Below are 26494 nucleotides of genomic sequence, written 5' to 3'. Positions count from 1 at the left end.
CTTATTCTCTTTCTTACGAGTGAGCATGCGATGCACGAGGTCCATAGTGCGTGGAACATGGTACGCCGCCACCAGAAAGGAGCCTGGTATTGTACGTCAGTAGGATTGTAGTGGAAGTGGAACTGGTTACTTTTTCTTCTAGGCTACTCCGTGCGTACTGGTCGGGGCAAGAACGCATTCAGCCCTGGCTCTGCCTTGTTTTGCTGAGTTCCATATTCCATGTCAGGCGGCCAAACAACCAAGGTACTCGCTCAATCCCAGTCATGACTCGCTCGCGCGCGTCGTAACACCTTTTCACCATGCAACAGATCAACTGCGAAGCCTGTTGGACGGGCAAGAACAATCATCGTGAGTTCCCTCTGTCCGTAACTTTTGATCCAAATCAACAGCCATCCTCCAGTTCCGCTTCGACACGCCTCCTCAAATCCTCGTAGAACTCCACGCCTTTGAAGCCGTGCCTTTCCTTGCATACTTTCCAACCTTGGCGTTTCAATTCGTCGATCTTCTTCTTGAATCTATGCCGGGAGCTCTCTCCGCTAGGAGTGTCATGATCATGGTCCTCTCCCACAAGGTCAGTACTTCGACCTACTCTTGTGGACCCCGGAGCCACTTTCGACGCTGAACCAGTAGAAGCGACGTCGAAAGACCAGAAACTTGCAAACCGCTGCTTCGAACCTAAAGCTTTAGTGGCGCTCCTCTCGCCTTGGATTTTCTGCACGCGAACAATTTCCCCATCTACATAAGCAATGTGCTTTCTCAGCTGAGCACGAAAGTCCGCGAGATGAGCATTGTAGCGCCCTAGCGCGGCAGAGGTGCAGTTGGTGAGATACGCTTCGAGGTGTTCGTTGTGTGGATCCGGACTGAACGCATCGCGAATCATTCTGAATCTCATGGATGTGACGCCAGGGGAAGCGGCAGGGGTCTCGAGTTCGTGGACCTGCTCCCGCAAGGGGGATCGTGCCGCCGTGAAGAGAGCCGACGGAAGCAAAGGTAGAGTTCCTTCGAAGCGGGCAATGAGGGTCTGGACTGCGGTTTTGCGCATCAGTGGGTCTTGGATGATTCGAGTGCCTTGAATTTTGAAATCGGCCTTGTGGTTAAATGGCAAAGGAGGAAGTGGTCGGGTATCGACATCGCTTTCGAGCAGCCCCATTCCAGGGCGCTTGGGATTCCGGCTGAAGAGAGGCGACGGTACCAGATCGTCTTGCAGTATTCGGGTGGAGCTAGGCCAGCGCTCGAGTCGAGACTCCTCCGTGTTTGAAGTGACTGGAGTGGCCGGGTGTTTCATTGGGTTACATTTCGAACTTCCTTCTTTTGAATTGTCGTGTGCCGACTTCCCTTGATATGCATGCTTTAGCGACGATGACCCATTGCAATCCGCGACAGACTTTCCTTCTGAGCTGGGGGTTCCAATCGAATACAAGCTGGTGGGCGAACCCGACGGAGATATCTCTGTAACACAGGCTGACACCGACACTTCTTTTCGACCTGCTTGCTGGGCTCTCATGATGGACGGGGATCCGAAATTGGTTATGACAGGAGACTCCTCCGGCTGCTCGTAAGACCCTCCTTCAGTTGACACGTATGGCAAAGGAACACATTTCAGAGCCAGATTGAAGCTCTCCCTTGCGGATTCCAGAAACTGGAGTTTGTTTCCCGAAAAGTTGTGCGCAATCAGTCCCGTCGACTCGTAGCAGGTTGCATGATAAAACCAGAGGAAGGCTTGGTGTAAGGCGTGAATCTTCAAAATCGTCAGAGAACCGGGATCCTTTGCAGTCACATGCTAGAGAAAGCGACGTACCTCCGAGGTTTGCAGTTGTTCACATAGCGCAATGCACTCCTTGTAGCGCCGTGCGTAAAAGAGGCTCTGCACCTTTACAAGCTCGGCTTTGTGGTGAGATATTCTCGTATTCGCGCCGTCAGGCCACTGGACACGCGGCATGCACATCTCCATCTCTGAAGGACTGGCTGACTATAGCACTTAAAACTTACTGCGAAAAGAAGCCACGGAGGTGGTAGGAAGGTGCGGAAAATCTGCCTGCGTGAATAGTACCGGACCCCGTTTCGCATGTACACGGGGAGCACACCCGACCCAGGTGGCGAAGAAACGCCATTCTCATTAACGGGAGTCAAAATGCAGTTGTCGCAGGGGACTTGAAGAACTCAGCTCCCAGCCTTGTATGAGTTGTGGCGGTTCATGCTAGTAGGGAAAGAAGGGAATGGAGACAGTCGCCAATGTCCGTATCAAAGCGTGAACATTGCAGACAGAAAAGGACTTTGAAAGGTCAGGATCATCTTCGTCTCCGATATTGGCACAACGTATCTTATCAACCTTTTGAATCTTTCACCGAGTCGGGAATTCTTGTCGCTGCAGATGGTGTCCGAATCCGCTCGTTACGATTTTTCAACCAAAGAGCGAGGAGCACATCGGACATCTCAAAGAGAATGAGCCAATGGCGTGATGAGCCCATCATCGACCATGTCATCGAGTTGGACTCTAACCCATTCCTGGCCTCTCCCTTGGTCATGCTGGACAGCAACGGAGGCCACATCATTTCGCGTTTGAATAGCCTGAGCAACCACGGCTCTCAGCTGCGATGCGGCTTTCTGTTCGGTGTCCTGATAGAGTTTGCTAGCATTGCGATAAAAGGTCTCCGCATTCTTCAGGAGCTGAGGCCCGTTCGCAATGGCAGCGTTAAAGGATATCGGCGACTGACCTAGTTGATGTTGCAGAAGAGAGCAATTTCCACGGATGAAATGCGTTTCAGCAATGTCCTCAGGCAGCGGACCAGAAATCTTTGAAGCTGTAGCCATGTTGGCCATTGCTGCAGCTAAAGCACTCCACCGCATAGATGCATAGGAGACGGCGTTAGAGGGCTCGCCGTCCGCAAGAGCAGAGTTGAAAGCAATTAGACTGTTCGCGTTAGCTAGCAAGGCAGGAAAGTTCCTTTCCAGGTCTAATTCAGGCACTTGAAATGCTTCATCCCGCTCCCGCTTGTATGTGGCTGGGTCGATTGAGCCCAAGAGGTAGCCTGCCTTGAGCAATTCGGATACCAGATTCGCCCGAGCAAGTGCAACTTCTTGCAGTCTCTCTGGCTCGGCATCTTGCAGAAGCGGTGGCAGTTTTATCTTGACCAATTTGGAAGAATATTCTTCGATGTAACCTAAGCTGGAGGTCGGGACGGAGTCTGAAGAGCTCAGAATGCTGCTGAGTGTAGTGAGGGTCCCCAGCTGGGTAAGGATAGTGTCGATAAGAGTATCTTTTGTCACTGGCTCCACGACGGAGAACCACTGGTTTTCAGTGCCAGCTGCAGCGGGACCGGTGTCGCCGTCATCGTTCGAGCTGGTGATGGGTTCCATGGAGTTCTCTGAAGCAATTTGGGCGGCCGCCTCATCCTGTTGTTGCATGTATTCATCGAGTTTGAGCTCTTGTATGCTTAAGCAACGATTTTGGAGTTCCAAAGCTTCCTCGAGCAGTTGCAGCACATCCCGATCAGCGTGATTGGCATCTTTGGCATAGACTTCGGCGATAGCCGTCAGAACTTGGGCCGTGTTGAACAAAGTGTCTGGGTTGTCCTGGTCCAGAGTAAGAGCGTAACGATGCGCCTCCAATGCCTGCTGCAAAACCTCCAGAAGCGGCCGGTGCAGATGTGGCACGAGCAGAGGATGCGTTGCAATTTCCAACAAGACTCTGGCTCTAGTTGAAGGTCAGCCTTGTGGCAGAAGCAAGGGTGCGATTGGCCGACAGACTTATTGTAGGCGAGATCAATGCTCGTTGGGTAGATTTGTAACCCCTGGTCATATACCTCGACGGCTCTGGAAAAGAAACGCATGGACTTGACGGCATCTCCGGCTCTCCATTTTCCTGCAGCTTCTTCAAAGTCCACTCCAGCTAACAAAGGATCAGCCATTGCGGCTTGGCCGGGGGTGGCTGCTCATGCGATCACTAACCTGCCTGAAAGTCATCCGCGGTTTCTAGAACCTATGTGATGTATTAATATCAGCCAGTCAGAGTGTGCTCCATCTCACTTGTTCTGCTTTCTTCTTTGACTTTGATTGTTTGAGGAACGCCTTGGGCTTAGACATCGTGACATTTGGGGTCAGGCACGGCGTGCCGCAGGCAACTAAGGCTATACCTGTAGCTACTTTGGGAAAGGTCTGGTACCGGGCAGGGTTCTGTCCGAGTACTCGTAATTGTCGTCGGCTGGCAATTGATCGACTAAGGCGAAAGGTGGACAAAGTTATGAAGTTTGCAAACTCCTTCGACCGAAGTGTCGTATGAATCTACCGACGTGGTGTCGCAAGTCCAATCAACCTGCTTGAGTGGTAGACGAGGGCAAGGCCAATCAAATAGAGGGCGTCAAGCTAGCCTTGGGGTGTGAATGGCGTATTCGAGATCCAGATGGGCCTGAAAACTTTGATTTGGTGGAGTGAAGTGGGCTGAATCCAGTGTGGAAGCCGAAACACAATGAAGAAAGAAAATACAAAATACGAAATTTCAGGCGCTAGGTAGAGACCCAGCTATCTCTTCCGTCGTGGACGGCGACATGACTGCCATACTGAGAAGGAGAGACATGAAGGATGGATGCAGTATGATCAGCTCATGGTGAAGCCTTGGATGACTGTGAAGGGAAAGAGAGATGAACGTCGGGCTGGCGGCGAGACGGGAAGCGCAGCGCGAGAGGATTCCAGTGGTCAGATGTTCGTGTTCGCAGTCTGTTTGGGTGCTGCCCACTATTGCCCATCGGGTGCGCCCCGCCCCTTCTATTCGTAACCCCCCTTTGAGTGACAAGCTGGGTTACAGGGGGGCCACTACTCACTACTGGCCACTGGCCAGGTGCCGGTTGCCGCCTGCGGTTGCAACCACTTCCTCGGTGCCCAGGCCTACCTAGGTATATGACCGGTGCCTGTAGCAAGACCTTACTAGCCCGGGAAGATGACTTTCCACCTGCCCCCTTCCAACTTCGTGCCGGGCCTCATCCTCTAGTTCATGTCAGGCGCTGCTGATAAGACCTTGTTCCTGGCTGGGAGCCTCTTGAGCTGCGGGAGCTTCGCACAATAGATGTCTAGGTACCTGGATGAACATAAATCAATTGGAGATGACTGATGCCTGGAGAGCACGATACATTCGGTAGATTGAGCTGCCGTCGGGATCATGTAAAGGCTGATGCAGAAATATTGAATCAGTTCCCTTCTGGTACCCACGATACCCAAAAGAAATGGTGCCTCTGTAACTAAAATTTATCCCACTCTCGCCTCGAAGCCAAGGTCCGACCAATGATGCTTCTCGATTTCATGCCAACCTCCAGCTTCGACTGTTGGAAGCACTCAGCGCGATACCTATATCTCACCCCTTGCTTCTGGCACCTGGCACCTCGCACCTCGCACCTGGTTAGTGCTGTCTTCTCAATCACGCTGTTGCTCAGAGTTGCTCATATGACATGGAATCAGAACAGGTACAGGGCATGACACACTCATGACTCTGCACATCTGCACATGATTGCTGTCTGATCCCTCTCGCCATGACATCTTACCCTCCATCTCGAGTTTGCTCGCACTGACCTCAGTGGCCCGTCAGTGGCCCATCAGTGGCCCCCCCGAACTTCGACCCTCGACCCTCCGTCCACCTCATCTGCGATCATCCCGAGCCCTAAAAAACTGCCCAGGACCTCCCAGCCGACTCCTTCTCGTACTACACCCACTCTGCTGCGCCCGACCAGCGACTCAGCGCTATCCTCGGGGCAAGACCCGGGTCGATACCCACGCCATTGTCCGCCTACTGCACGCTCAACTGCAAGTCAAAGGAAGAACCTACCCACGCCATCCCTCCCCCCAAACCGCACAACCCCGCTGGGTGGAGCCCGTCCCATCCCAAAGCCTTCCTTGACCTTTCACCTGCGACTGGCAGTGAGTGGTACCCGTAGTGGGCATTTGACTGCCACCATCGCCGACCTCGAATTTTGCCTTTTCAGCGCATTTCGTCCAACGTCCCACGGCCTCGCCTCTTTTTCCATTCGTCCCTTCACGAACGAGGCTGCGCCGTGTCTGTTTCGCCGAATCTCAGTCATTGTCGCCAGCTGGAATCTATTCGGCACTGCGATCGCTGTTGCGGCCAAGTTCAAGTGGGCTGCTCTCGTCCTGCCGACCTCAGAAATGAACCTACTTTGACCCCGTCGTGTCTTCCATCAACCACCTCCCGCAGCCCACCTGCGGGCTTTACCCTCACTATCCTCAACCTCGAGGATGACTCAACAAGATCGCGAGCAGAATGTCGTATGGACTCAAGATATGCAAGATGACGGCATGGTGTCCGGGGTTGGCGACGAGGACTTCACCAAGTTCCTCGACCTCGACAGCGACTTCCAACACTATGCCGCGATGAACAATGGCCACTCGGGCCTCGACACCCCCATGGGTCGTCTGGGATTTGGGAACAACGCTGCCGATCTAGGTTTCTCGGGGCCCGAACAGATGAACGTCCATGTGACGTCGACCAGCGACGCAGTCGATTATCGCAACCAGCTATCGACGACCCAGCCATACGCCCAATACCCGCAATATCAGCAGATGCAGATGCCGACGCAGTACCATGTGCCTCCTACGCCTGTGAGCGCCGAGATGCACCCGGGGAAATATGCGCAACAGATGGGAAACAATGGACAGATTCTGTTCGACCACCAACAGGTAACGTGGCAGCGGCACACAGAGTCGAAGCCCTCATCTTGCTGATGGTTTTTCCAGGTGTCGTTCACCCCGCTGGTCTCTCCCGCACAAACGCCAATGGACGGCGGGTTTGCCATGTCTGATTATGGGCTGGCAGACGAATTTTTCAGTCCCCTGACGTCTCCTGCGATTGAAGCGCAGGCTGCCTTTAGCTCGACCGGGACAACAGCCTCGCCTGTCGACCTCAACGATTTGAATGCTTCGGGAAAACCGATCGCGGCTGGTACGAAGCGCCCTCGACGCAAAGGTAGCAATACTGCTCGTACACCTGCTCGAAGCGTAAAGCAATCTCCTGCGATGAAACCTCAACCGCGCCGGCGACATCCCTCGCTGACATCCTTGCCTATGGACAAAATTCGAGCCATGCTTCCTCAGGGAGTGCCAGGCTCAACACTACATCCATCGGCGCCCAATAGCGCCGTGCTTCAGGGGAGCGATGACTCGGTTTCTCCAGAACCTTTGTCCGAAGCTGCGATGAGGCCTCCTCCTGTGCCTCATCCGGGCAAATCGCCGCAGTCGACAAGCAGCAGTCAGAATGCGCAGTCGGCCAATCCGGTCACTCCTGCCACCTTGATGAGGATGCCCAGTAACCAATCAGTGCCCATGAGGCAGATGGAGCACCCCGGCCCTGTCCAGAGCGCGGATGAGCCTATGGAGGATATTATGTTACCTGCGGCAGCGGCTTCAGCAACCGGGTCCCAGGGCTTGCAAAATGTTGACGCTGGCAAGACCTCTGTTTCCGGCGAGAACACTCCGACTCTTTCAGCCAAATCCGCCAAGATTAGCGCCGCCAGCACGCCTCGAAGTGCGCTGACAAGGGCGACGTCGCAAGAGACATTTGCCAAACCTGGAAAAATTGAAAGCCGGGGAGGAGGTCGTGCCAGCAAGAAACGCCAGAGCACCTCCTCTGCCACAATTTCTCCAGCGTTGCGACCCAAAATTTCCCCGAGTATCAGCCCACTGGCTCCTGCGACTGGTAAGTCTCAACTCAGACGCAGACAGATGCTTGGTAAGCTGACCGTTCTAGGTGCGGGCATGTCACATCTTTCGGCGGAGACGAGTGCTTTGTATCTCGCGTCCAAGTCGAACTATCAGAATATCCTAGAAGGCACACATCTTCCAGGAGTTTCGTACCCTGAGACTCTGGCTGAGAATCTGACGTCGAAGCGAACATCACACAAAATCGCGGAGCAGGGCCGACGAAATAGAATCAACCTCGCACTGAAAGAGATCGAAGCTCTCCTCCCGGCGTCTATCCTCGTGGCCAACAGCAAGAAAGACAGACCGCCCAAAGACGAGAACGAGGATGGAGACACATCGGCGACTGCAACGACAGGCAAACCCCCCGCGCCCGGACAGGGTGCGAGCAAGGCAAGCACGGTTGAAATGGCCATTGTCTACATTAAGAGCTTGCAAAGCGAATTGAAAGAGACCAAAGAAAGACTGGAAGCGGCTGAGAAGAAAGCTGCCGAAGTGGGCAACAGGGAGAGCAGCACAGAGTGCCAAGGCACCTCGGATGCGTAGGGCGTTTAGACAACGACCCAAGAGTTTTGGTTTATGGCTTAATGGCGTGATGGGTTTATGAGTTTCAGACCGCAACGAAGAATAAAATCCACCCACAGGGCCGCAGGAGTTGAATGTTTATCAGGAAGACGAGAAACGGAAGTATAGGAATTGCTAATCTTGTGACATATTCAGACTCGATAGATAGCTGTGATTCTACCAAACCATCTTGCACATCACCATGAGGGTTGGGAGGGAGGTTGTTTGGCTGCATTGTTCGATACATGCATTGATAACAGCGTTGTGAGATGCTGATTAAAAAGGAAATGTGAACATTCATCATAACTCTATGGGCATTATCCCTACATATCCTGGTTTTGTTGCGTCTTCAGAGTTACTTGAGATAGAGGACTGGAAGTCTCCGCTTGATGCAGAGCTGTTTGAGCGCCGAACGCTGTGGAAGGTACCAGGGTGGACGGGTGGCTCCTCAAGGCTGCAAGTTTCGAGAAGCCTCGTCAAGCAGCCTCACCAGCCTACCTAAGGTATGGTGGCCAGGCAACGCCTGGCTGTGAGCCTATTGATTGGGGTTTCGTCTGACAGAAATAGCTTGCAGTCGTCCGCTTTGAGTCGCCGCAGGAGATATCAGTTAGTGACGAAACAAACAGGTAGATATGGAACCCTGGGATCAGTGCTTTTGAGCACTCTAGGAGAAGACGATACTGAAAACCTCATGCCACTCCTCGAGCAGAACAAACAGGCCCTCCCAAGCTCCCAGCATCCAGCTCGCCAGTGTTAGAAGCCTTTCTGTCAGACAGCATCTTTTTGGTCTGGCGGTGCTTATTCACAGGTGGGTCCGGGTCTTGGCAAAGGCAGCTGTGGGGGCAGCACTGCAGAGGAAAAAAGAACCATATGGAAGCTCCCCAGCGTTGACTGCGGCTAAGTTTATAAGGCATAAACACTCTCCAGCCTTCCCATCTCTTCACCCAGACCATCACGCAGAAATTTTCTTCTACTCTGACTCCCATCTCAAAAGGACAGTCTGTACATCTGTCTCTTTACCACGACCACACTACTTCTGTAAGTCCAACCCCCAATTGAACCTGCCCGCATTGACCCAGTGTTGCCTGCCTCACTTTTCTCTGGCTTCTCCAATTGCGCCGTCGCCAGCTGCAAAGGAGACTGTGTTTGCAAGCATCGACTTGGTCAGCTCAGCATCATCTTCGTTTCATTTGTACTGACTTCTCCTCCCTTCCAGACCACCTCCTTCACACACACAAGACCGCAGCCATGGCCTCTGAAAGCTTCGAGTTTCAGGCTGAGATCTCCCAGCTCCTCTCCCTCATCATCAACACCGTCTACTCCAACAAAGAGATCTTCCTTCGAGAACTGATCTCCAATGCCTCGGATGCCCTTGACAAGATTCGATATGAGGCCCTCTCAGATCCCAGCAAATTGGACTCTGGTAAGGACCTCCGGATCGACATCATCCCAGACAAGGAGTCCAAGACCCTCACCATCCGCGATACCGGTATTGGCATGACCAAAGCTGTAAGTTTGCTCACCTGTGATCGTGGACTGGACCGTGATGACTGACTTCTCCAACAGGATCTCGTCAACAACCTCGGTACCATTGCCCGGTCCGGTACTAAGCAGTTCATGGAAGCCCTGACTGCCGGTGCCGATATCTCCATGATCGGTCAATTCGGTGTCGGTTTCTACTCGGCCTACTTGGTCGCCGACAAGGTCACCGTCGTTTCAAAGAACAACGACGACGAACAATACATCTGGGAGTCCAGCGCAGGTGGTACCTTCACCATCACCCAGGATGAGAATGGCGAGCCTCTTGGCCGTGGTACCAAAATCATTCTCCACCTCAAGGACGAGCAGACCGACTACCTGAACGAGTCCAAGATCAAGGAAGTCGTTAAGAAGCACTCTGAATTCATCTCTTACCCCATCTACCTCCACGTCCTGAAGGAGACTGAGAAGGAGGTCCCCGACGAGGAGGCCGAAGAAGTTGAGGAGGATGAGGAGAAGAAGCCCAAGATTGAAGAGGTCGACGATGACGAGGAGAAAGAGAAGAAACCCAAGACCAAGAAGGTCAAGGAGTCCAAGATCGAAGAGGAAGAGCTCAACAAGACCAAGCCAATCTGGACTCGCAACCCCTCCGACATCACCCAAGAAGAGTATGCTTCCTTCTACAAGTCTCTGTCCAACGACTGGGAAGACCACTTGGCGGTGAAGCACTTCTCCGTCGAGGGTCAGCTCGAATTCCGAGCCATTCTCTTCGTTCCCAAGCGTGCTCCATTCGATCTCTTCGAAACCAAGAAGACCAAGAACAACATCAAGCTCTATGTCCGACGTGTTTTCATCACCGACGACGCCACCGACTTGATTCCAGAATGGCTCGGCTTCATCAAGGGTGTTGTCGATTCTGAGGATCTGCCTCTCAACTTGTCACGTGAAACCCTTCAACAGAACAAGATCATGAAGGTCATCAAGAAGAACATTGTCAAGAAGTGCCTCGAACTCTTCAATGAGATTGCCGAGGACCGTGAGCAATTCGACAAGTTCTACTCCGCCTTCAGCAAGAACATTAAGCTTGGCATTCACGAAGACTCGCAGAACCGCCAGTCCCTTGCCAAGCTCCTCCGATTCCAGTCCACCAAGTCTGGCGAAGAGGCCACCTCGCTCACCGACTATGTCACCCGCATGCAAGAGCACCAGAAGCAGATCTACTACATCACCGGTGAATCCATCAAGGCCGTGCAGAAGTCCCCCTTCCTCGACTCTCTCAAGGAGAAGAACTTCGAGGTCTTGTTCTTGGTTGACCCAATTGACGAGTATGCCATGACCCAACTCAAAGAGTTTGATGGCAAGAAGCTTGTCGATATCACCAAGGACTTCGAGATGGAAGAGACCGACGAGGAGAAGAAGGAGCGCGAAAAGGAAGAGAAGGAGTTCGAAGGTCTCGCTAAGAGCCTGAAGAACATCCTCGGTGACAAGGTTGAGAAGGTCGTCGTCTCTCACAAGCTCGTCGGCTCTCCTTGCGCCATCCGAACTGGCCAATTCGGTTGGTCTGCCAACATGGAGCGTATCATGAAGGCCCAGGCACTCCGCGATACCTCCATGTCTTCGTACATGTCCTCGAAGAAGACATTCGAGATCTCACCAAAGTCGCCCATCATCCGCGAGCTCAAGAAGAAGGTTGAGACCGATGGCGAGAACGACCGCACTGTCAAGAGCATCACCCAGCTCCTCTTCGAGACCTCTCTGCTCGTCTCTGGCTTCACCATCGAAGAGCCAGCCAGCTTCGCGGAGCGCATTCACAAGCTCGTGTCCCTCGGTCTGAATGTCGATGAGGAGGCAGAGACTGCTGAGGAGAAGGCGGCCGAAGAGGCCCCTGCTGCTGAGGGTGCTGGCGAGAGCGCCATGGAAGAGGTTGACTAGACAATTTCGACCACGGCATAGATGCCCATCGACGAGGGCTCAATTCTTGAGCGACAGTCTTTGTGTCATCCCTATTGGCGTTCCGGTGTCAGTCAGACGTGGTTCCCGTTGCCATGTGTTTTCTTCAGCGATATCCCGGCAATGAGTGAAATGGTTTGGGAAAGACTAGGTAGTGGTGGGAAGGCTTGCAACGACCACCAAAAAGCGGACGGGGCGATAATGGAAGAAGAGCCGGCCCGGCATTGAACATGTCTTCATGGTTGTGGTCCAGCTTCTCGTATTCCATAGTTCCAATCGATTGCATGATTAGTTGAGAACGTTTCACCAAAACGAGCTTCTTTCGCCGTGTAGTTTTGCACAAGTAGCCATTGATTCCTTAAAGCATTGATCTTAGAAGTGTGCGAGTGTATGGAAGCAAAATGTCAGACTCGGAGCGTAGGAGCCTGCGTCAAGGGGAAAACTACTCGTAGCTTACCTCGTACTCTGCCTTGGGACTAGGGTGACGCCGCCCTATTCTACCCTCGGCTCGCGCGAGCTGGGAGTGATCTCTCCCCTGACTTACCTTCAGTCGAGGCCGTAGGCCAACGCGGCGATGGCGTGGATGGTGCGATACTGAACAGTCGGAGTAGAGCGCACCTACCGGGATAGGGACTGAAGGTTGGCTTAAAGAACCCGGAAGGCGATCGTCGGCTCGACTGCGCAGGACTCTGGAGAGGTCTCGAGCTGCCTCCTTTTCCTCTGCTCGACAGTGCGAGTAGTTATAGTGTATAGGACTATCTAGATAGCCCGGATATACCTAGTTAGCAGGCTCCTAGTACGCTGCTCGATCCCACCCGATACTTTGAGTCTCTGACATTTAGGGTTTCTTACGTATCTAATATATTCCTATACTCTTGCCCTTGGGTAGATACGTAATAGCGATACGCTACTTTAGCGTACCTAGGTACTCCAGTAATTTATAGTACTTTAAAACTTACGGTACGTAACACCCCGTTGGAACGAATCTGAGACGATAAGTTATGTTTTGTGCTTAACGGTGGAGAGAGCAGTGGCTCACTTCTTCATCTGGCCAAATATTCCCAGTAGCTCTATAAGCCTTCTAAGCCCCCGACTTCTCTTTTCACAAGTCTCACGGGCAAAGAGATGGGGTTCATATTCAGAGGTTCTCTCCACTGCATTTCCCAGTCTGGTGAAGGCAATTCAAAGTCGTACCGCCGAACAAGAGTTGCAATGATGAGAGGAATCTGGAGGTACGCTAGATTTCGTCCTGTACAGGCACGTGGGCCCAGAGAAAATGGCAGCAGGTATTCTCTCTTGGAGGTGTCTGCATTTTCGTCCAGCCATCGCTCGGGACGAAAGGTCCATGGATCAGGGAAGATCGAGGGGTTGTGGTGCAGCGAGAAAAGTGGAACTGATACGGTGGTACCACCTATTTGCTCTGTGAGAAAGACGGTCTAACATCTTATGGCACAAACAAACCTTTGACAAAATGTCCTGATATGATGGCTCCGCCCTCGGGGACGATCCTGGGAAGACCTTGAGGGATTGGCGGTCGATCCCTTAGCGCTTCCTCAAATACTGCCTTCAGGTAGGGTAGTTGAGCGATTTGCTCGTATGTGGGGACGAGTGCATCCCCCAAGGAGGTATCCAGTTCCACGCGTAATTTGTGCAAGCAAGCTGGGTTCTTGATCAGGTGGTACATTGCGTTTGTGGTTACGGAAGCCAGAAGGTCGATCGCGGAAGCGAAGATGACGACCGTCTCAGCCAACAGCTCGCCGTACTCGAGATTCCTATCCTTCTGCTGGCTATCCTGCAGGAGATAGGACACAAAGTCACGAAAGTCTTGCGTCTGCCCGCGGCGGAGACGCTGTTGCAGGTAGAGATGCACGGCTTCGCCATACTTTTGGCCCTTTTTGGCATTCCAATGCCAGCTTGTGAGCTTTTTGAGGGTGGTGTGGAGTGACGGCCATGGCCCAAAGAAAGCACTGTATGCGCCAGATGACTGAAAGGCGTCCACGCCTTCTACTTGGTAGACGGGCGAGCCATCGAAAGGAAGGGCATCGAGAACAGCACTCCCTTTGTCGCACAGACCAAGAGCTTCGCCGAAGGTTAGCTCTGAAGAGGTGTCGTACAAAAGGTAGTTGATCCATTTGTATAGATCAACCTGCCTGTCACGAGATTGGTCTCCCTCGGCGATAGTCCGTTTCTCGACCAATCTGTCAAGATGCTTGACGAGATGGCTCAGCCGCCGACGAATGACAGGTTCGAGAGTGACAATATTCTTTTGAGAAAAGGCATTGGAAATATATTTCCTTTTCCGGGCATGCTCTTCTTTGTTCTCTGTCGACACGACATTCTTGTAGACACGGCCATGATCGTCAGGCCCCCAGAAGGTCTCGTAAAACCTGCCTTTCGGCATCTTCGACTGAAATCCGTAAATGGTCTTTGCTGCCTCTCCATCATTGAAAGAAAGATGGTCCGGTTGGATGCGAACAACGGGGCCGTAGGTTTCGTGAGCACGTTCAACAAAACTTGATCTGGCTTGTCTGGCTATCACAGCAGCAAGCCAAATGTTCGACCAACCTGCCAAAGCAGGAATGCCCCATAGCGAGGGGGATGGAAACCGTCGCAAGTCTTTGGAGTCCCAGAAGAAAACAACAAGCGGCCGGAAGAGGGTATAGACGATGAGGCATACAAGTGCTCCGAGGCCGATGGAAGAGGCTAAAAGATGACGCATCAGTCGACAATTCTGGAGAGAACGCTATCCCTTACCCTTGAAATCCATCCCGTCTCTTGAAGTGCTCCCAGCGTTGATCTTGATATCTCAAGGATGAATGGGGATGAGTAGAGAGTGGCCAAGAGAACCTGCTATCTCACTCCTGGAGGGTAGACAAATTTACTACCCAGAGTCTACCAGGAAATCAATCAATCGAACGCCCCTTTTGAAGAGCCGCTTAGCGACTGTTGGATTGGTTGTCCCACTTTCTGTAGATATGGAAGTCTGGGACTGATCGGCTGTTGCCCGAGATGCCTATCTTTCACGAAACACCGCACGGGTCTAGGCAGACAGAACAAACCCGAGAAACAGACATTAAGTATGCACGACCCCTAATAGAAACTACGATAAGCCTGACCTGAATTGTATGTTGTCGCCCACTCGGTGGTTCGGCGTGCGGCCCGAGAATGTGTCTCCGAACTGTGTCTCGGTTGGGTACACTTCAAATAGTCCTCTCGACGAGAACTTAACCGTACTGCATTGAATTCGTAAGTCGAACTCAATTGCCAAAGCTTATCCTCTCTGAGTTTAAAAGACAATGCACATGTAGTAGATATCGGCCTCTGATACGCGCCACATCCCCCCTCGCGCTCTATGTGGTAGCTCCGCCATCATTTTCGACGTTAGAAGGTCGAGCAGGTGACGAAGACATGACTAACCCTCTCCATGACAAGCCTCTTCGCATTGGAGTCGATGTTGGTGGAACCAACACTGATGCTGTCGTTCTGGATGTCAATGCGGCAAAGTCTCCCAACAGGGGGGTCCTCGCATTTTGCAAAACTCCAACCACCGGCCCAAATGTTAGTGAGGGCATTCAATCGGCTCTCCGGAACGTTCTCGAGCAGTCCAACGTGGACAAGTCACAAGTCGCTTGTGTTACGATTGGCACGACACACTTCATTAACGCTGTCGTCGAACAAGATGCTAGTCGACTCGCCATGGTCGCGGTTATCCGCCTTTCCAAAAGCTTCACCAAGGAAGTTTCACCGTTTTCCGACTTCCCTCCCGCGCTAGCGAGGATCATGAATGGTTATTATGGTTTCATTGATGGGGGGCTTCACATTGACGGCTCTCAAGAAGCGCATATCGTGGAAGCCCAAGTCCACCGAGAATGTGAAAAGATCAGACAGCTGGGGATTAGATCAATTGTACTTTCGGGCGTTTTCTCTCCACTTGACCAACATTTTAGGCAGGAGCACACTGTCCGAGACATTATTCTTGAATATCTCCCTGGTGTTGACGTTGTCTGCTCATCAGACATATCGACCTTGGGGTTTCTGGAGCGCGAAAACGCAGCCATCCTCAACGCGTCCATCCTCCGATTTGCTAGGCGCACGATTCAAGCATTCCGAGCATCGATTCGGCAATTAGGCTTGAATTGCGCTCTGTTCCTTACCCAGAACGACGGCACTGTCATCAGCGCTTCCTCTGCAGCACAAGTTCCCATCCGCACTTTCTCTTCAGGTGCAACCAATTCGATCAGAGGGGCCGCATATCTCGGCTCACACCAACTCAAGGGGGAGGGGAATGAGACATCGATGATAGTTTTGGACGTTGGAGGAACGACGAGTGATGTCGGAGTGCTCCTACCTTCGGGATTCCCGCGTCAATCATCGGCGTATGTGACGGTCGCAGGGATCAAAGTCAATTTCAGTATGCCACACGTCGAATCTATCGGTCTAGGCGGTGGATCGATCATCAAGTACACCGACGGTGGCAAAGCTACGATAGGCCCAGAGTCCGTTGGCCATCTCCTCACCTCAAAGGCTCGAGCATTTGGAGGTGATACAGTGACAGCGACCGACATCGCGGTAGCGCATGGAGCCAATATTGGTGATCCTCTTTTGGTTACAGACATCACTCAGTCAACGATCGCAGAGTGCCGTACCAGAATCAAGGCTCAGTTGGAAAGAGTCATCGACTTGATGAAAACATCTCCAGACCCTTTGCCGGTTTTGGTGGTGGGAGGCGGGTCCATCATTGTCCCCGACAGTCTAGAAGGTGTATCCGAACTCATCTCGCTCCCCTATTCCTCAGTGGCGAACGCAGTGGGCGCCGCAGTCTCCAAAGTCAGCGGTTACGTGGACATCATTCAGGATATATCGACTCAAAGCGTCAATGAATTGATGGAAAGCGCGCGGCTTGAGGCTGTCAAGCGTGCGGTGGAAGCCGGAGCAGATATACATACTGTCACTATTGCTGAAATGGAAGCAATCCCCGTACAGTACGCGGCAAACCAAGCTCGAATAATTGTGAGAGTCGTTGGCGATCTGCGGAGACCGGATTTGTCGAACCACCAATCTTTAGAGCACGAAGAAAGATTTCTTGAACAAGAGGATATGGACGTTGGACGTTCTTGGCGGCAAGAAAGCGCCCATGGTGAAGACCCCGTATCTGTGGATATCGATTCGTATTCACCAAAAATTGCGAAAAACGAACGAAACGGTCAGCTCGAATGGGAGCTGACAGAAGTCGATGTTTGTTTTCTTGCTGATGGATGCTATGTCTTGGGCTGTGCCGGAGGAGGCTCTCCTTCAAGCCACTGCTTGCAAGTCCGGAACCTGTTGAGACTCGGCCACACTGTCCGGATCATCGATCCAAGAGCGTTGGCACCCGACGCTCTTATCAGCTGTAAGTCCCAACGCGCAGATTGAAATTGCTACTGATATTCTCTTTAGGGGGAGGCTACTTAGGTTCGCCAGCAGTGTCGATTGAACGGCTGGCTGGAACAGAAACCGTGCAGGCTGTCGCAGAACTAATGCAGTATCTTCGGTTGGACTCCTTCGACGCAGTCATGTCTCTAGAAATTGGAGGCGCAAATGGTTTGCAACAATTGTTGGTTGGATCTTCTAAGTACTACGATCGACCCGTCGTGGATGCTGACTGGATGGGTATTGAGCTTCCCTGTTCCCTTGTCCACTTCCAATGTCGAGTTGCTGACCCTAGAGCACCCGTAGGTCGAGCATATCCCACCATTTGGCAAACATCTATCTCTGTTTATGAACCGGGCGAATTAGTGCCCTGCTGCTTGGTATCGGGATCTGGGAACAATATCGTCATGACCAAATCAATTGACGATGAAATCGTCGACCGGGCGTTGAGAGCTTCTTGCTCCGAAATGGGCTCGTGGGCTGGACTGGCCGTGAAACCCACGACAGCGGACCGAATCGTGAAATACGGCATTCCAAACACACTGTCCTTTGCCTGGCGAATTGGACGATGTATAGCGCGTGCTCAAGCAAACAATACTGTCGCTAGTGTTGCCGAAGACATCATCGAAGAGGCCGGAGGATCCGGCGCCGCGAAGGTGCTTTTTCGGGGGAAAATAGTTTCTGTTGAGCGGCGGTTGCACAAGGGTCATACTTATGGCGAGCTCGTCATGCAGCAGATCCCCGACGAAGAACAAGAACTTTCCCCCACCACCAACCCCGTTGCTACCGGTGGGTCTCTCAAAATTGCTTTCAAGAACGAAAACATCTACGCCCAACATACCGCCTGTGACGGGAGCAGACGGTACATCGCCTCGGTGCCTGACCTTATAGCGGTACTTGACGCGCAGTCTGGACGAGCACTCGGGGTTCCCGAGTACAGATATGGAATTCTCGTCACGGTCTTGGGAATTGCATGTTCCCCGAAATGGACTGATACTGAACAGTCCTTGAGATGTGGCGGCCCTTCGGCATTTGGGTACGATTTTGCGTACACACCGTTGGGGGACTACGTGGAGCCCGAGAGCGTGGTCCTCGAGTATGCGAGGAAGGCTGGACACGTGTGAGCTCAGAATCAATGCTAGCCGAGAGCTTTGCGGGAAGAAAAGATCAACAATTCTGATACCTAAAGTCTTTCCGAAACACTTGGTCCGTTTGGCGGCTGGGTGGTTATCTATTGGTCGCTGAACAGGTACTCAAACCCATTCCATGTCCCGTAGTGGTCCAATTGACTCTCGCAGAGGCCACTTGTAACATCAAAAGACACATTCTCCAGAGGGTGTACATCCGACGCAGTGTTGACATCCTTAGTATGCATGAGCGCCGAGGACAAGGACGAGTCGCCGAGATCACTATCACATTCTAGAGTAGCTGCCGCTGTGACGGAGCTCTCGGGCCCATGGAAATTGTCGGAGAGCTGAATTATCAGAGGTCGTTGGCGATCCTCAAACGGAGGCGGACTCTGCGAGGAGCTGGCTCCAGAGGCGTCAAGTTGACTAGTATTGTGCTTTTCCGGGGCTGACCTCATGTGGGCAATGTTCTGCGTCGCTTGCAACACCTGCAAAAACCCATCCACTTTGACCCGCAGGCTGCGCAACAGCTGCATACACTCGGTTGCTGGGACGTTGCCCAGCTCTTCCTGAAACTCGAGAAGCTTGGTCGCTTGGTCCAACGCCCCTCGTTTGGCTTGCTTGTTGAAGAACAGCGGAATCGACCGGGACCTCGTGGCATTTACAATACTCTCCATCAGCTCGGCCATCAAGATGGTGACCGCAGATGAGAATGTGTGGTTACAGTCCCAGTAGTTGTAGGGTGCTTTGCGGAACTCGACGTGTCAGTGTTTGAAAGGCCCCGTGAACAAGTCGTGGAGAAGCATACCGATCAAATTCTCGTTGAACAGCCAGGTCAATACTTTGATCATGTTGCACGCGTCGGCGACCGTCTGTTCGCAAACCTTTTGTACTTGCTGGGACAATGGCAAACACAGATCAGCCGCTCCCATCCCAAGGCTCTGCCCAGTCTGTTCGCTGAGTCGAGCCAGAAGGTGATTGAACACGAGGTCAAGAATGGGCCGGAGGACGACGGTGGCGACCTAAATGGCAGCACACGTATTAACAAAAAGTCTCGTCCCGTACAGTGAGAAAGGAGATCCAGCCGCACCTGATAGTAGCATAGATAGAGCGTAGCGATTGACCTTGTCAGTCCTGAGACAGTGCCGTCGCGATGAATGCATATTTTCAGATCTTCCGGGAGATTATGTTCCCAGTACACGAGCTTGGAATGATATTCCAGAACCTGACAAACCAGAGGCCCACCTTTTGGGTCGACCAGCTCGTCGTAAGTAATGTTCTGTGTTTTCATGTACTCGTACAACGATGTTGTCATCTGGTGTCGAAGCTTCAGCAGTTCCAAATTAATCACAAAAGTGCGTGCTGGGTAGAACTCGAGTTCTTCTTCCTCGCTAAGGGAGATACTCCCCGGAGGCTCTGCTGTTATGTCGGAATCCGAGATTCCCAGAGGAAGGCCCACTTTGGAGCTCAAGAGTCTGCCATGTCAAATAGGTCAGTCTCAATCGTGCTGACAAAAAGCTCAAGTTGCAATGCCATACTGATTCAAAAAATACACCGTCCACCAAAGGCGATTGACTCCCTCACGTCCGATGCCGGTGGTTGGAGCTTTGGCGGTTGGATGCAGAAATGTAGCTGCTTCTCCGGACGGACTTTTATGAATTCCCATGATTAGAGATGTGCGAAGTGCCAGGCCGATATACCTGTACGCTTCGTTCTGGCGGTTCAAAGAGTGTGAGTAATACGCCAAAAGGCAGAGAGCTTCGATAAACTCCAGAGAAGGCTCTTCGTCCAGCTTTGGAAGCAGTTCGACGGCATCTCGGAAGTATTCAACGCCTGGAGGATCCACGCTGTTGGGTTGAGCACTTGTATCGGAGGTGGTCCAAACTTCAGGGCGCTTTGAAGAGCCAACGCCATGATGTCCTGCCTCTGATCCGTAAAGTTCTCCAATTGCGAGCAGAGACAGAACTTTACAGAGCCAATTCCGGTTCTTATGTTCTGGTTTGTGAGGATGCTCGTACATATCCATGATTCTTTGCCGCAAGGACTGCCGGACAAAGGAATATGCCAGAAAGTCAAGGCATGCTTCCAGCAGGGCGAGGAGTCGCAGGGCGTAGTCCTTCGGTGGTAGCCTCAAAGTCATTTGGTTTGAACGTTGTGTTGGTGCTATCGGCACGTAGGTGTACTTCCTCGTGGTATCAAAGACGTGCGGAGAGACCTGCCTGGCCAGCTTTACAACTGAGACAGCTGGGTATTCACCATGTTGGAAATCAGAAGTCGCCGTGATGCCCTTGCGCATCCGAATCGAAGACTTCCGGATTTCAATGTGAGCGATGATCGTCTCAGCGAATGATTGGTACGACGGGTCTCCCAGATATTCTCCTCGTCGTCGGGCGATGTGGCCACTAACTGCGTTGAGACGGCGTTTTGCCATTGGTGAATCCAACTCGTCTTCCAAGTGTCTTTTTCTGGATTGATTTGCGGACGTGGCGATGACCGCATCTTCCACCGACAAGAGTCTGTCGGGGCACGAAAGAAGTGCCTTGGATGGGAAAACGCAAACTGACGAACTCAAGGCGCAGTTCCGACACGGGCGATCTAGAAAGGTCAATTGGGACATCATGAACTGATGAATTGCGACCGGTTAGACTCACTACCCTCACACTTTATCTTTTTGGCGTGACATCGACGACAGCTATGCAGTGAGCAGGTCAGCAGTTTGTCCGGGCGACTTCCCTGCTGGAAGCACACCAGTTCTGACTTACGCATTCTTCCTCCTGCTCAAGGACACACTGCTAAAAGCCGCAAACGAACCTAGCGGCGGTTGATCCATATCCACTGAAAATACAGCAGGTGACCCCATTGATTCAGACATTTTCCGCCAACGATTTGCTTCTAGGTGATTGAACCCGTGGAGGACGGCGTCGGTGAACACAGCCAGACAGTCAACGGACGAACCTCTCAGGAGTGAGGAGAACGAAGAGATTCAGAATCTATTGACAAGCGGATTTGAATGTCGGTGGCCATAGCCAATCGAATCAGGACTTGGTCGGACGACAGATAGGCCTGCTCGGTCCGCTACCCGATCAGCTCGCCGAAGCCGTGGGAACTTGAGTGGAGTACATAAGAAGCCTGATAGGAGAGCCTGATAGGAGCCAACCAATCATGTGCTGTGTTCGCTTTGAGCCATGCCTTTGCAAGCGGTCCAGAATACCCAGGTATGCAAAACCTAAAACCGAAGCACCAGACTTCAGATATATATATTGGTCCGCGTGTAGAATAGCATCATGACGGGGGAGCTTGTGAAGACCGACAGCGCGAGTCTCTAAAACGTACCAGCCCAGACCGTTAACGACCTGTGTCTCAAGAGGCCTACTTGTTGGGGCTGGCGTCAAAGAAGCATGGGGAGACTCTCAGCACTGGTCGACAAATTGTCGTTGAGAGATGAACATGGCCAGATAGTCTCTGCCTTTTACAATGAGGATGTTGGTAGCTTGATCAAAACATGGTGGTCGGCGCACTGACAACGGACAGATTCGACCTCTACCACCAAGTCGTCGCACATGGACCGGCCTCACATACTTCTCCTACCAGTGCAGTGTGGGCGTCATCATTGCTCTCTGGTCACTTGGTTCAAGCCTTCTCGCCTTTGGACTGGTGAGTTTGGACCTAACTTTAATAAATGAGCGACACTGTTCACACATGGGCAAAGAATGCATGGCAATGTATCATCCTGGTCATCTGCGGATATGCGGTCGTTGGCGTTCTTACTGCAGTCGGGTCTGAAGTGTATGTACTACCCTTGATCAGTCCGACGACGCGGTGATACTAAAACGCATACAGTGGAGGCCGATGGCACATCAACTTCCCTGTCGCGAGCAGGGCAAGCTGGGGCATACGAGGTTCAGTGTTCCCAGTCCTCAACCGCACGGTCCTCAATATCACTTGGTTCTCCATCGAATCGTGGTTTGGTAGCATGTGTAGGTTCAAAAGACGGGGCTCGAACAAGAGGCTCTCAACCCGGCTGACTCCGCGGTAGGTGTCAAGGTAACCATCGGTGCACTGTGGCCATCCTTTTACAACATGAAAAACACCTTCTCGACGTCCCTGCCAATGGAGACCAACGACTTTGTTGCATGGTTCATATTCACCTTCTTTTGTATGTTTGGCGTCCTGGTTCGACCTGAGGTGTTCCACTGGCCTGCAGTTGTAACATCTTGCTCCATGTTCATCACTTCGCTCGCCATGATGGCGTGGTTTGTGAACAAAGTCGGAGGCCCCGGGCCCCTCTTCAAGTCCACGACGGCTCTGACTGGTGTTGAACCGAGCACCGGACCGCACTTGGCTTGGATGGCTGTCCGGGGTTTCAGCACTGTTATCGCCAGTCAAGCCACCGGAGTGATCGGCTACGCAGACTGGGGTCGCTTTGCAAAGACAACCAACGCTCAGCGATTTCCTCAGGCTCTTGGTATGGCGCTGGCGGACTCATACGTGGTTAGTATGCTCTACACCTCGACAACGCTCCGGAGCTGACCAGTCTTCTAGGCTATTATCGGAATCATCTGTGCATCTTGTGGCGCCGCCCTCTACCCGGAAGCAGGCCTCCTCTGGAATCCCGCAGTCTTGCTGACTCAAATTCAACAACACGGGCCTCCTTCCACCCGGGCTGCTGTCTTCTTTGCCTCGATTCCTCTCTTGGCATCTCAGTTTCTAATCACGGTGACTGGCGCGGCGGTGGCAGGTGGAAGTACATCCCCCCAGCCACGAGGAGCGAGATTACACCTCTAACGGGACTTTAGTTGACCTGGCTGGCATTGTGCCAAAATTCCTCGACCTTCGACGCGGAGCATGGGTTGTCTGCATTGTTGGAATCTGTGAGTCGAGCACCTCTGAATTTATTCATGTACTAATGAAGAATTAGTGGCGCAGCCATGGCAGCTGTAGGTAGTTTGCCTGATGTATTTCTGGACGTGAACTCACAAAGTAATGCAGCGCTAATACCAGTACCAAATATGTTGCGGTAATGGGGTCATACTCCATTTTCCTGGCTCCGCTTAGTGAGTTTGTTCAAGACCAAGTCTTCTGGGCTGGGCTGACATCCGTTTAGCTGGTATTCTCCATTGCGACTATTACCTCGTACGAAAGCAGCGGTTGTCCTTGAGAGACTTGTACACTCCGAGCGCAACTTCCTCCTACTGGTTCTTCCACGGGGTAAACTGGTAGGTTGGAGTTGAAAGCTAGTTACCAGCCAGTCTATATGCTAATCATACGCAGGCGAGCAGCAGTCAGCTTCTGCATTGGCTTCTTCTCGTTCGTCCCAGGCTTTGTGCATACCGTCACCCCGTCTATCAAGGTCTCGGCAGGCTGGTCCCATATCTTCTATCTGGTAAGATCCCCTGTAATGAGAGGCTATTCCTGACTAATGAAAATCCTCCCAGAGCTATCCGGTAGGATATTTAGGAACGGCGGCCGTGTACTACACCCTGAACCATTTCTTTCCACCTGATGAATTGGGCAAAGTGGATGAGTATGACTATTACCAGACATTTACCCCAAGCGAAAAGCCACCGTTCGGCATTATCATGGGTCTGCCTCCGGCTTCAAATGCGACGTCCGAGCAGAATTTGCAGTCCAAAAAAACCGAAGAAGTCGTTGAAGCAAGACTAGTCTAGGAGACATTTGATCTGTGTTTGGTATTCCGCGGGATTTCCCCCCCCCCTTTCTCTGATGGTATGCAAAACGCCGCAAACAATGCCACATCCATCTACATCGGTGCTGCGAAAACTTAGGTAGTCTATATAGCAATAGGGTAAGCTACTTACCCAAACTATACTCGTTCATGATATACTGAATGTCTCGATCGACGCCTACTTTGTTGTTCTTGGTCCCTTCGAACCCGCTGAGCAAAATCCAATACGCACCAGCAAACCGAAAGATTTCATAATGTATTTCGAACTGGCCTAAACAGAGGCCACTGCCAGTTGTTCAAGACCAAGTTGTATTCATCACTCCTCCGTACCTGGATTCGTCGTGGAGTCTTGACTTTGCGGGCCCAGCTCTGAGGTTTGACCCGGTGAGTGGATCTGATTATCGATATTACGGAGAATATTCAGGCCGTCATGGAAGCTGTAAACTGTACTGTCTCCTATGGATATATATATCATAGGTCCCTGGTAATAATGGATTACTCCTGTTCGTTAATGGCTCCCGGCACTTATTCCCTGGCCTCTGAGACGCTTGGATATAGTTCGAGGCCTTCGTACCCGCGCACGGAGGCCTTTAAAGCTCCGAGGGGTCATGACATGTCTTGGTGGACTAGGATCGGCTCTGGGAGAAACCATCAGGTGAGCCATCCGAAGTTTCTTTATTCCCAGCTTTCTTGAACAGATGGCGGATTACCGCACATTCATTCGATCCCAGCCATAACGTCAACGTACAGGTCATCTAGTCCTCGCAGGTTGGTCTTGTCAATTGCTGGGTCGTTCAGCATCTTCAAGAACGGGTCTGTCTGGCCGACGGTGTCCGGGTCTGTCTCTGATAGCCGCCGCACGTTGGCCTGTGACCTGGGGTCGACTACCTCGAGGAACACCTTCCTTCGCAGGTCCGAATAACGGTCCAAGAGTGCTTCGGATTTGCGTTCCTTTATCACCGCCACCAGGACGTCACCCAGCGCTCCCGCATCGAGAATACCACCCGTGAGTCCCATGCCGCCAAAAGGATTGCACAGATGGGCAGCGTCTCCCGCCAGCAGGACCGCGCCTTTGCGGAATGTGGTTGCACATCGCTGGTTGATTTTGTATGGGGACGCCATCTTCAGTTCATAGTTTAGCGGCTTGGGGCCCGGGAACATGCATTCAAATTTCCAGGGCAGTCTCTCGAGCAGTTGGTCGTGCGTCAACCCTGGTAGCTCGCCGTAGGAACATCGCCAGAGGCCCGGCTCGGCCAGCTTGGCAATCAGGGCCCAGTGCTCGCGGTCGACGATGAAGTTGCCTCCACGGAAGCCGTACTTCTCGAAGGGATAGATGACGTTGCACGCCACGAGGTTAAAATCCCATGTGAAACCTTCAAAGGGGATGTCGCAGAGCCGCCGGACACTGCTGCGGCCTCCATCCGCCCCGATCACGTATCGTGAGTGAAAGCGTTTGATACCCTCGGGGGTCTCCACCGTGAGGTCTGCGCCGTTCGCGTCCCCAGATTGCTGGACTCCGGTGACTTTGTGGTTGAACAAGACCTTGCTGCCTGAGCAGCGCTTGTAGTGCGTGAAGATGACTTCGGCAAGCTCGTGCTGTCCAAGTACCAGTACCGAATACTCCCCGGGCAACGGTCTGCGGTCGACTTCTGCAATGGTCTCTCCATTCACTTTCATCCAACGCACATCTGACCCTGTGCTCCCTCTTTTAAGGCAGTCTTCGAGGACCCCTGCACGGTCGAGCTCCCGGACAGCGACGGTGTGGTAGACGGCGGCTCGTGGGGACTGCTCGACGTAGGGTAGCATTTCGAGGACGGTGGTAGGAATGCCCGCTGTGGCCAACCGCAGGGCGACGAGGAGCCCGACTGGACCGGCGCCGACCTGAATGTCAGTTCAGCGAGGAAACCAGAAAGATTTGAGATCATTCCACATACTACAATGACACCGTCCGTATTAATAACGCCCTCGTCGTTGGCTATGCCATTCACCCCATTTGTGTGAGGCTCTCCGTGTACAGCACTATCTTCGGCCATAGTCACGACAAAGTCTCGGCCAGATCCAAATGTGAGGTAAAGCAGGGGGCTCGCAGGCCGGGCAAGAGTTGCCTCATGTCTTACTCGCTTGAACCCACCGAGGGTTCTTAAAGGCACTTCGACGACACTCGCGAGCCGCGATCGCACATCAACAAGTCCTCCATCATGTGGAGCTGCGGGGCTGAAGGCCTGTGTTTAGGTAGGTCAGGAGATCGGGGAAACGCATCTCGCGCATCTCGGGCTCTCCAACTCCTGCATGGGTGGGGGAGGGGACATGGTACAGGATGTGGAGGGAGTGCCACGAGATCAGAACGACGGCGAGGAGCGGCTGGGGAGGAAATGCAAGGGCTTCAACAGTTACAGGAGCGTGAGTTACGGAGAAAAGTTGTGACGGTGATTGATCCGAGTCAGGTCGTGAAAGAAGGTGTCTGAAGCTCGAGTCGAGTACTCGAAATCACCAGGAGACATACCTAGGTACTGTATCTTCGCCACACGGAGTTCAAGGCACTTATTCGAGCTAGGGTTTCCATCGCAGGGAGAATATTCGC

At 52.5% G+C, this 26494-nt stretch overlaps 10 protein-coding genes across 10 annotated transcripts; 4 read left to right on the top strand and 6 right to left on the bottom strand.

Annotated features, from left to right (window-relative positions):
- Positions 1–382: 382 nt before the first annotated feature.
- Z520_05518 (uncharacterized protein) lies at positions 383–1945 on the bottom strand (the record flags this gene model as incomplete). Its single annotated transcript, XM_016776021.1, has 2 exons — positions 383–1738; positions 1799–1945. The coding sequence occupies 2 exons, from the start codon at positions 1943–1945 to the stop codon at positions 383–385; spliced, it is 1503 nt and encodes a 500-aa protein (XP_016633180.1).
- Positions 1946–2433: 488 nt separating this feature from the next.
- Positions 2434–3908, bottom strand: Z520_05517 (uncharacterized protein; the record flags this gene model as incomplete). The annotated part of the gene is made up of 2 exons (XM_016776020.1): positions 2434–3694; positions 3748–3908. 2 exons carry the CDS (start codon positions 3906–3908, stop codon positions 2434–2436), a joined length of 1422 nt encoding a protein of 473 aa, XP_016633179.1.
- A 2332-nt stretch (positions 3909–6240) lies between these two features.
- On the top strand, positions 6241–8244 carry Z520_05516 (uncharacterized protein; the record flags this gene model as incomplete). Its single annotated transcript, XM_016776019.1, has 3 exons — positions 6241–6681; positions 6739–7696; positions 7748–8244. The coding sequence occupies 3 exons, from the start codon at positions 6241–6243 to the stop codon at positions 8242–8244; spliced, it is 1896 nt and encodes a 631-aa protein (XP_016633178.1).
- Positions 8245–9510: 1266 nt separating this feature from the next.
- On the top strand, positions 9511–11673 carry Z520_05515 (hsp90-like protein; the record flags this gene model as incomplete). Its single annotated transcript, XM_016776018.1, has 2 exons — positions 9511–9771; positions 9829–11673. 2 exons carry the CDS (start codon positions 9511–9513, stop codon positions 11671–11673), a joined length of 2106 nt encoding a protein of 701 aa, XP_016633177.1.
- A 1088-nt stretch (positions 11674–12761) lies between these two features.
- On the bottom strand, positions 12762–14092 carry Z520_05514 (uncharacterized protein; the record flags this gene model as incomplete). The annotated part of the gene is made up of 2 exons (XM_016776017.1): positions 12762–13102; positions 13153–14092. 2 exons carry the CDS (start codon positions 14090–14092, stop codon positions 12762–12764), a joined length of 1281 nt encoding a protein of 426 aa, XP_016633176.1.
- A 1007-nt stretch (positions 14093–15099) lies between these two features.
- Z520_05513 (uncharacterized protein) lies at positions 15100–18224 on the top strand (the record flags this gene model as incomplete). Its single annotated transcript, XM_016776016.1, has 3 exons — positions 15100–17080; positions 17128–17340; positions 17407–18224. 3 exons carry the CDS (start codon positions 15100–15102, stop codon positions 18222–18224), a joined length of 3012 nt encoding a protein of 1003 aa, XP_016633175.1.
- A 107-nt stretch (positions 18225–18331) lies between these two features.
- Z520_05512 (uncharacterized protein) lies at positions 18332–18916 on the bottom strand (the record flags this gene model as incomplete). The annotated part of the gene is made up of 1 exon (XM_016776015.1): positions 18332–18916. One exon carries the CDS (start codon positions 18914–18916, stop codon positions 18332–18334), a length of 585 nt encoding a protein of 194 aa, XP_016633174.1.
- A 75-nt stretch (positions 18917–18991) lies between these two features.
- Z520_05511 (uncharacterized protein) lies at positions 18992–20658 on the bottom strand (the record flags this gene model as incomplete). Its single annotated transcript, XM_016776014.1, has 3 exons — positions 18992–19249; positions 19318–19702; positions 19766–20658. The coding sequence occupies 3 exons, from the start codon at positions 20656–20658 to the stop codon at positions 18992–18994; spliced, it is 1536 nt and encodes a 511-aa protein (XP_016633173.1).
- A 967-nt stretch (positions 20659–21625) lies between these two features.
- Z520_05510 (uncharacterized protein) lies at positions 21626–23896 on the top strand (the record flags this gene model as incomplete). Its single annotated transcript, XM_016776013.1, has 12 exons — positions 21626–21709; positions 21759–21881; positions 21937–22013; positions 22068–22204; positions 22264–22718; positions 22770–22971; positions 23024–23098; positions 23146–23164; positions 23217–23281; positions 23332–23443; positions 23499–23610; positions 23663–23896. 12 exons carry the CDS (start codon positions 21626–21628, stop codon positions 23894–23896), a joined length of 1695 nt encoding a protein of 564 aa, XP_016633172.1.
- A 734-nt stretch (positions 23897–24630) lies between these two features.
- On the bottom strand, positions 24631–25946 carry Z520_05509 (uncharacterized protein; the record flags this gene model as incomplete). The annotated part of the gene is made up of 2 exons (XM_016776012.1): positions 24631–25794; positions 25848–25946. The coding sequence occupies 2 exons, from the start codon at positions 25944–25946 to the stop codon at positions 24631–24633; spliced, it is 1263 nt and encodes a 420-aa protein (XP_016633171.1).
- Positions 25947–26494: the final 548 nt, after the last annotated feature.

This window comes from Fonsecaea multimorphosa, assembly GCF_000836435.1.
Source record: "Fonsecaea multimorphosa CBS 102226 unplaced genomic scaffold supercont1.9, whole genome shotgun sequence".
Lineage (NCBI taxonomy): Eukaryota > Fungi > Ascomycota > Eurotiomycetes > Chaetothyriales > Herpotrichiellaceae > Fonsecaea > Fonsecaea multimorphosa.
Note: the sequence above shows the minus strand (reverse complement) of the source record. Positions and strands in the feature narration are given on the sequence as shown.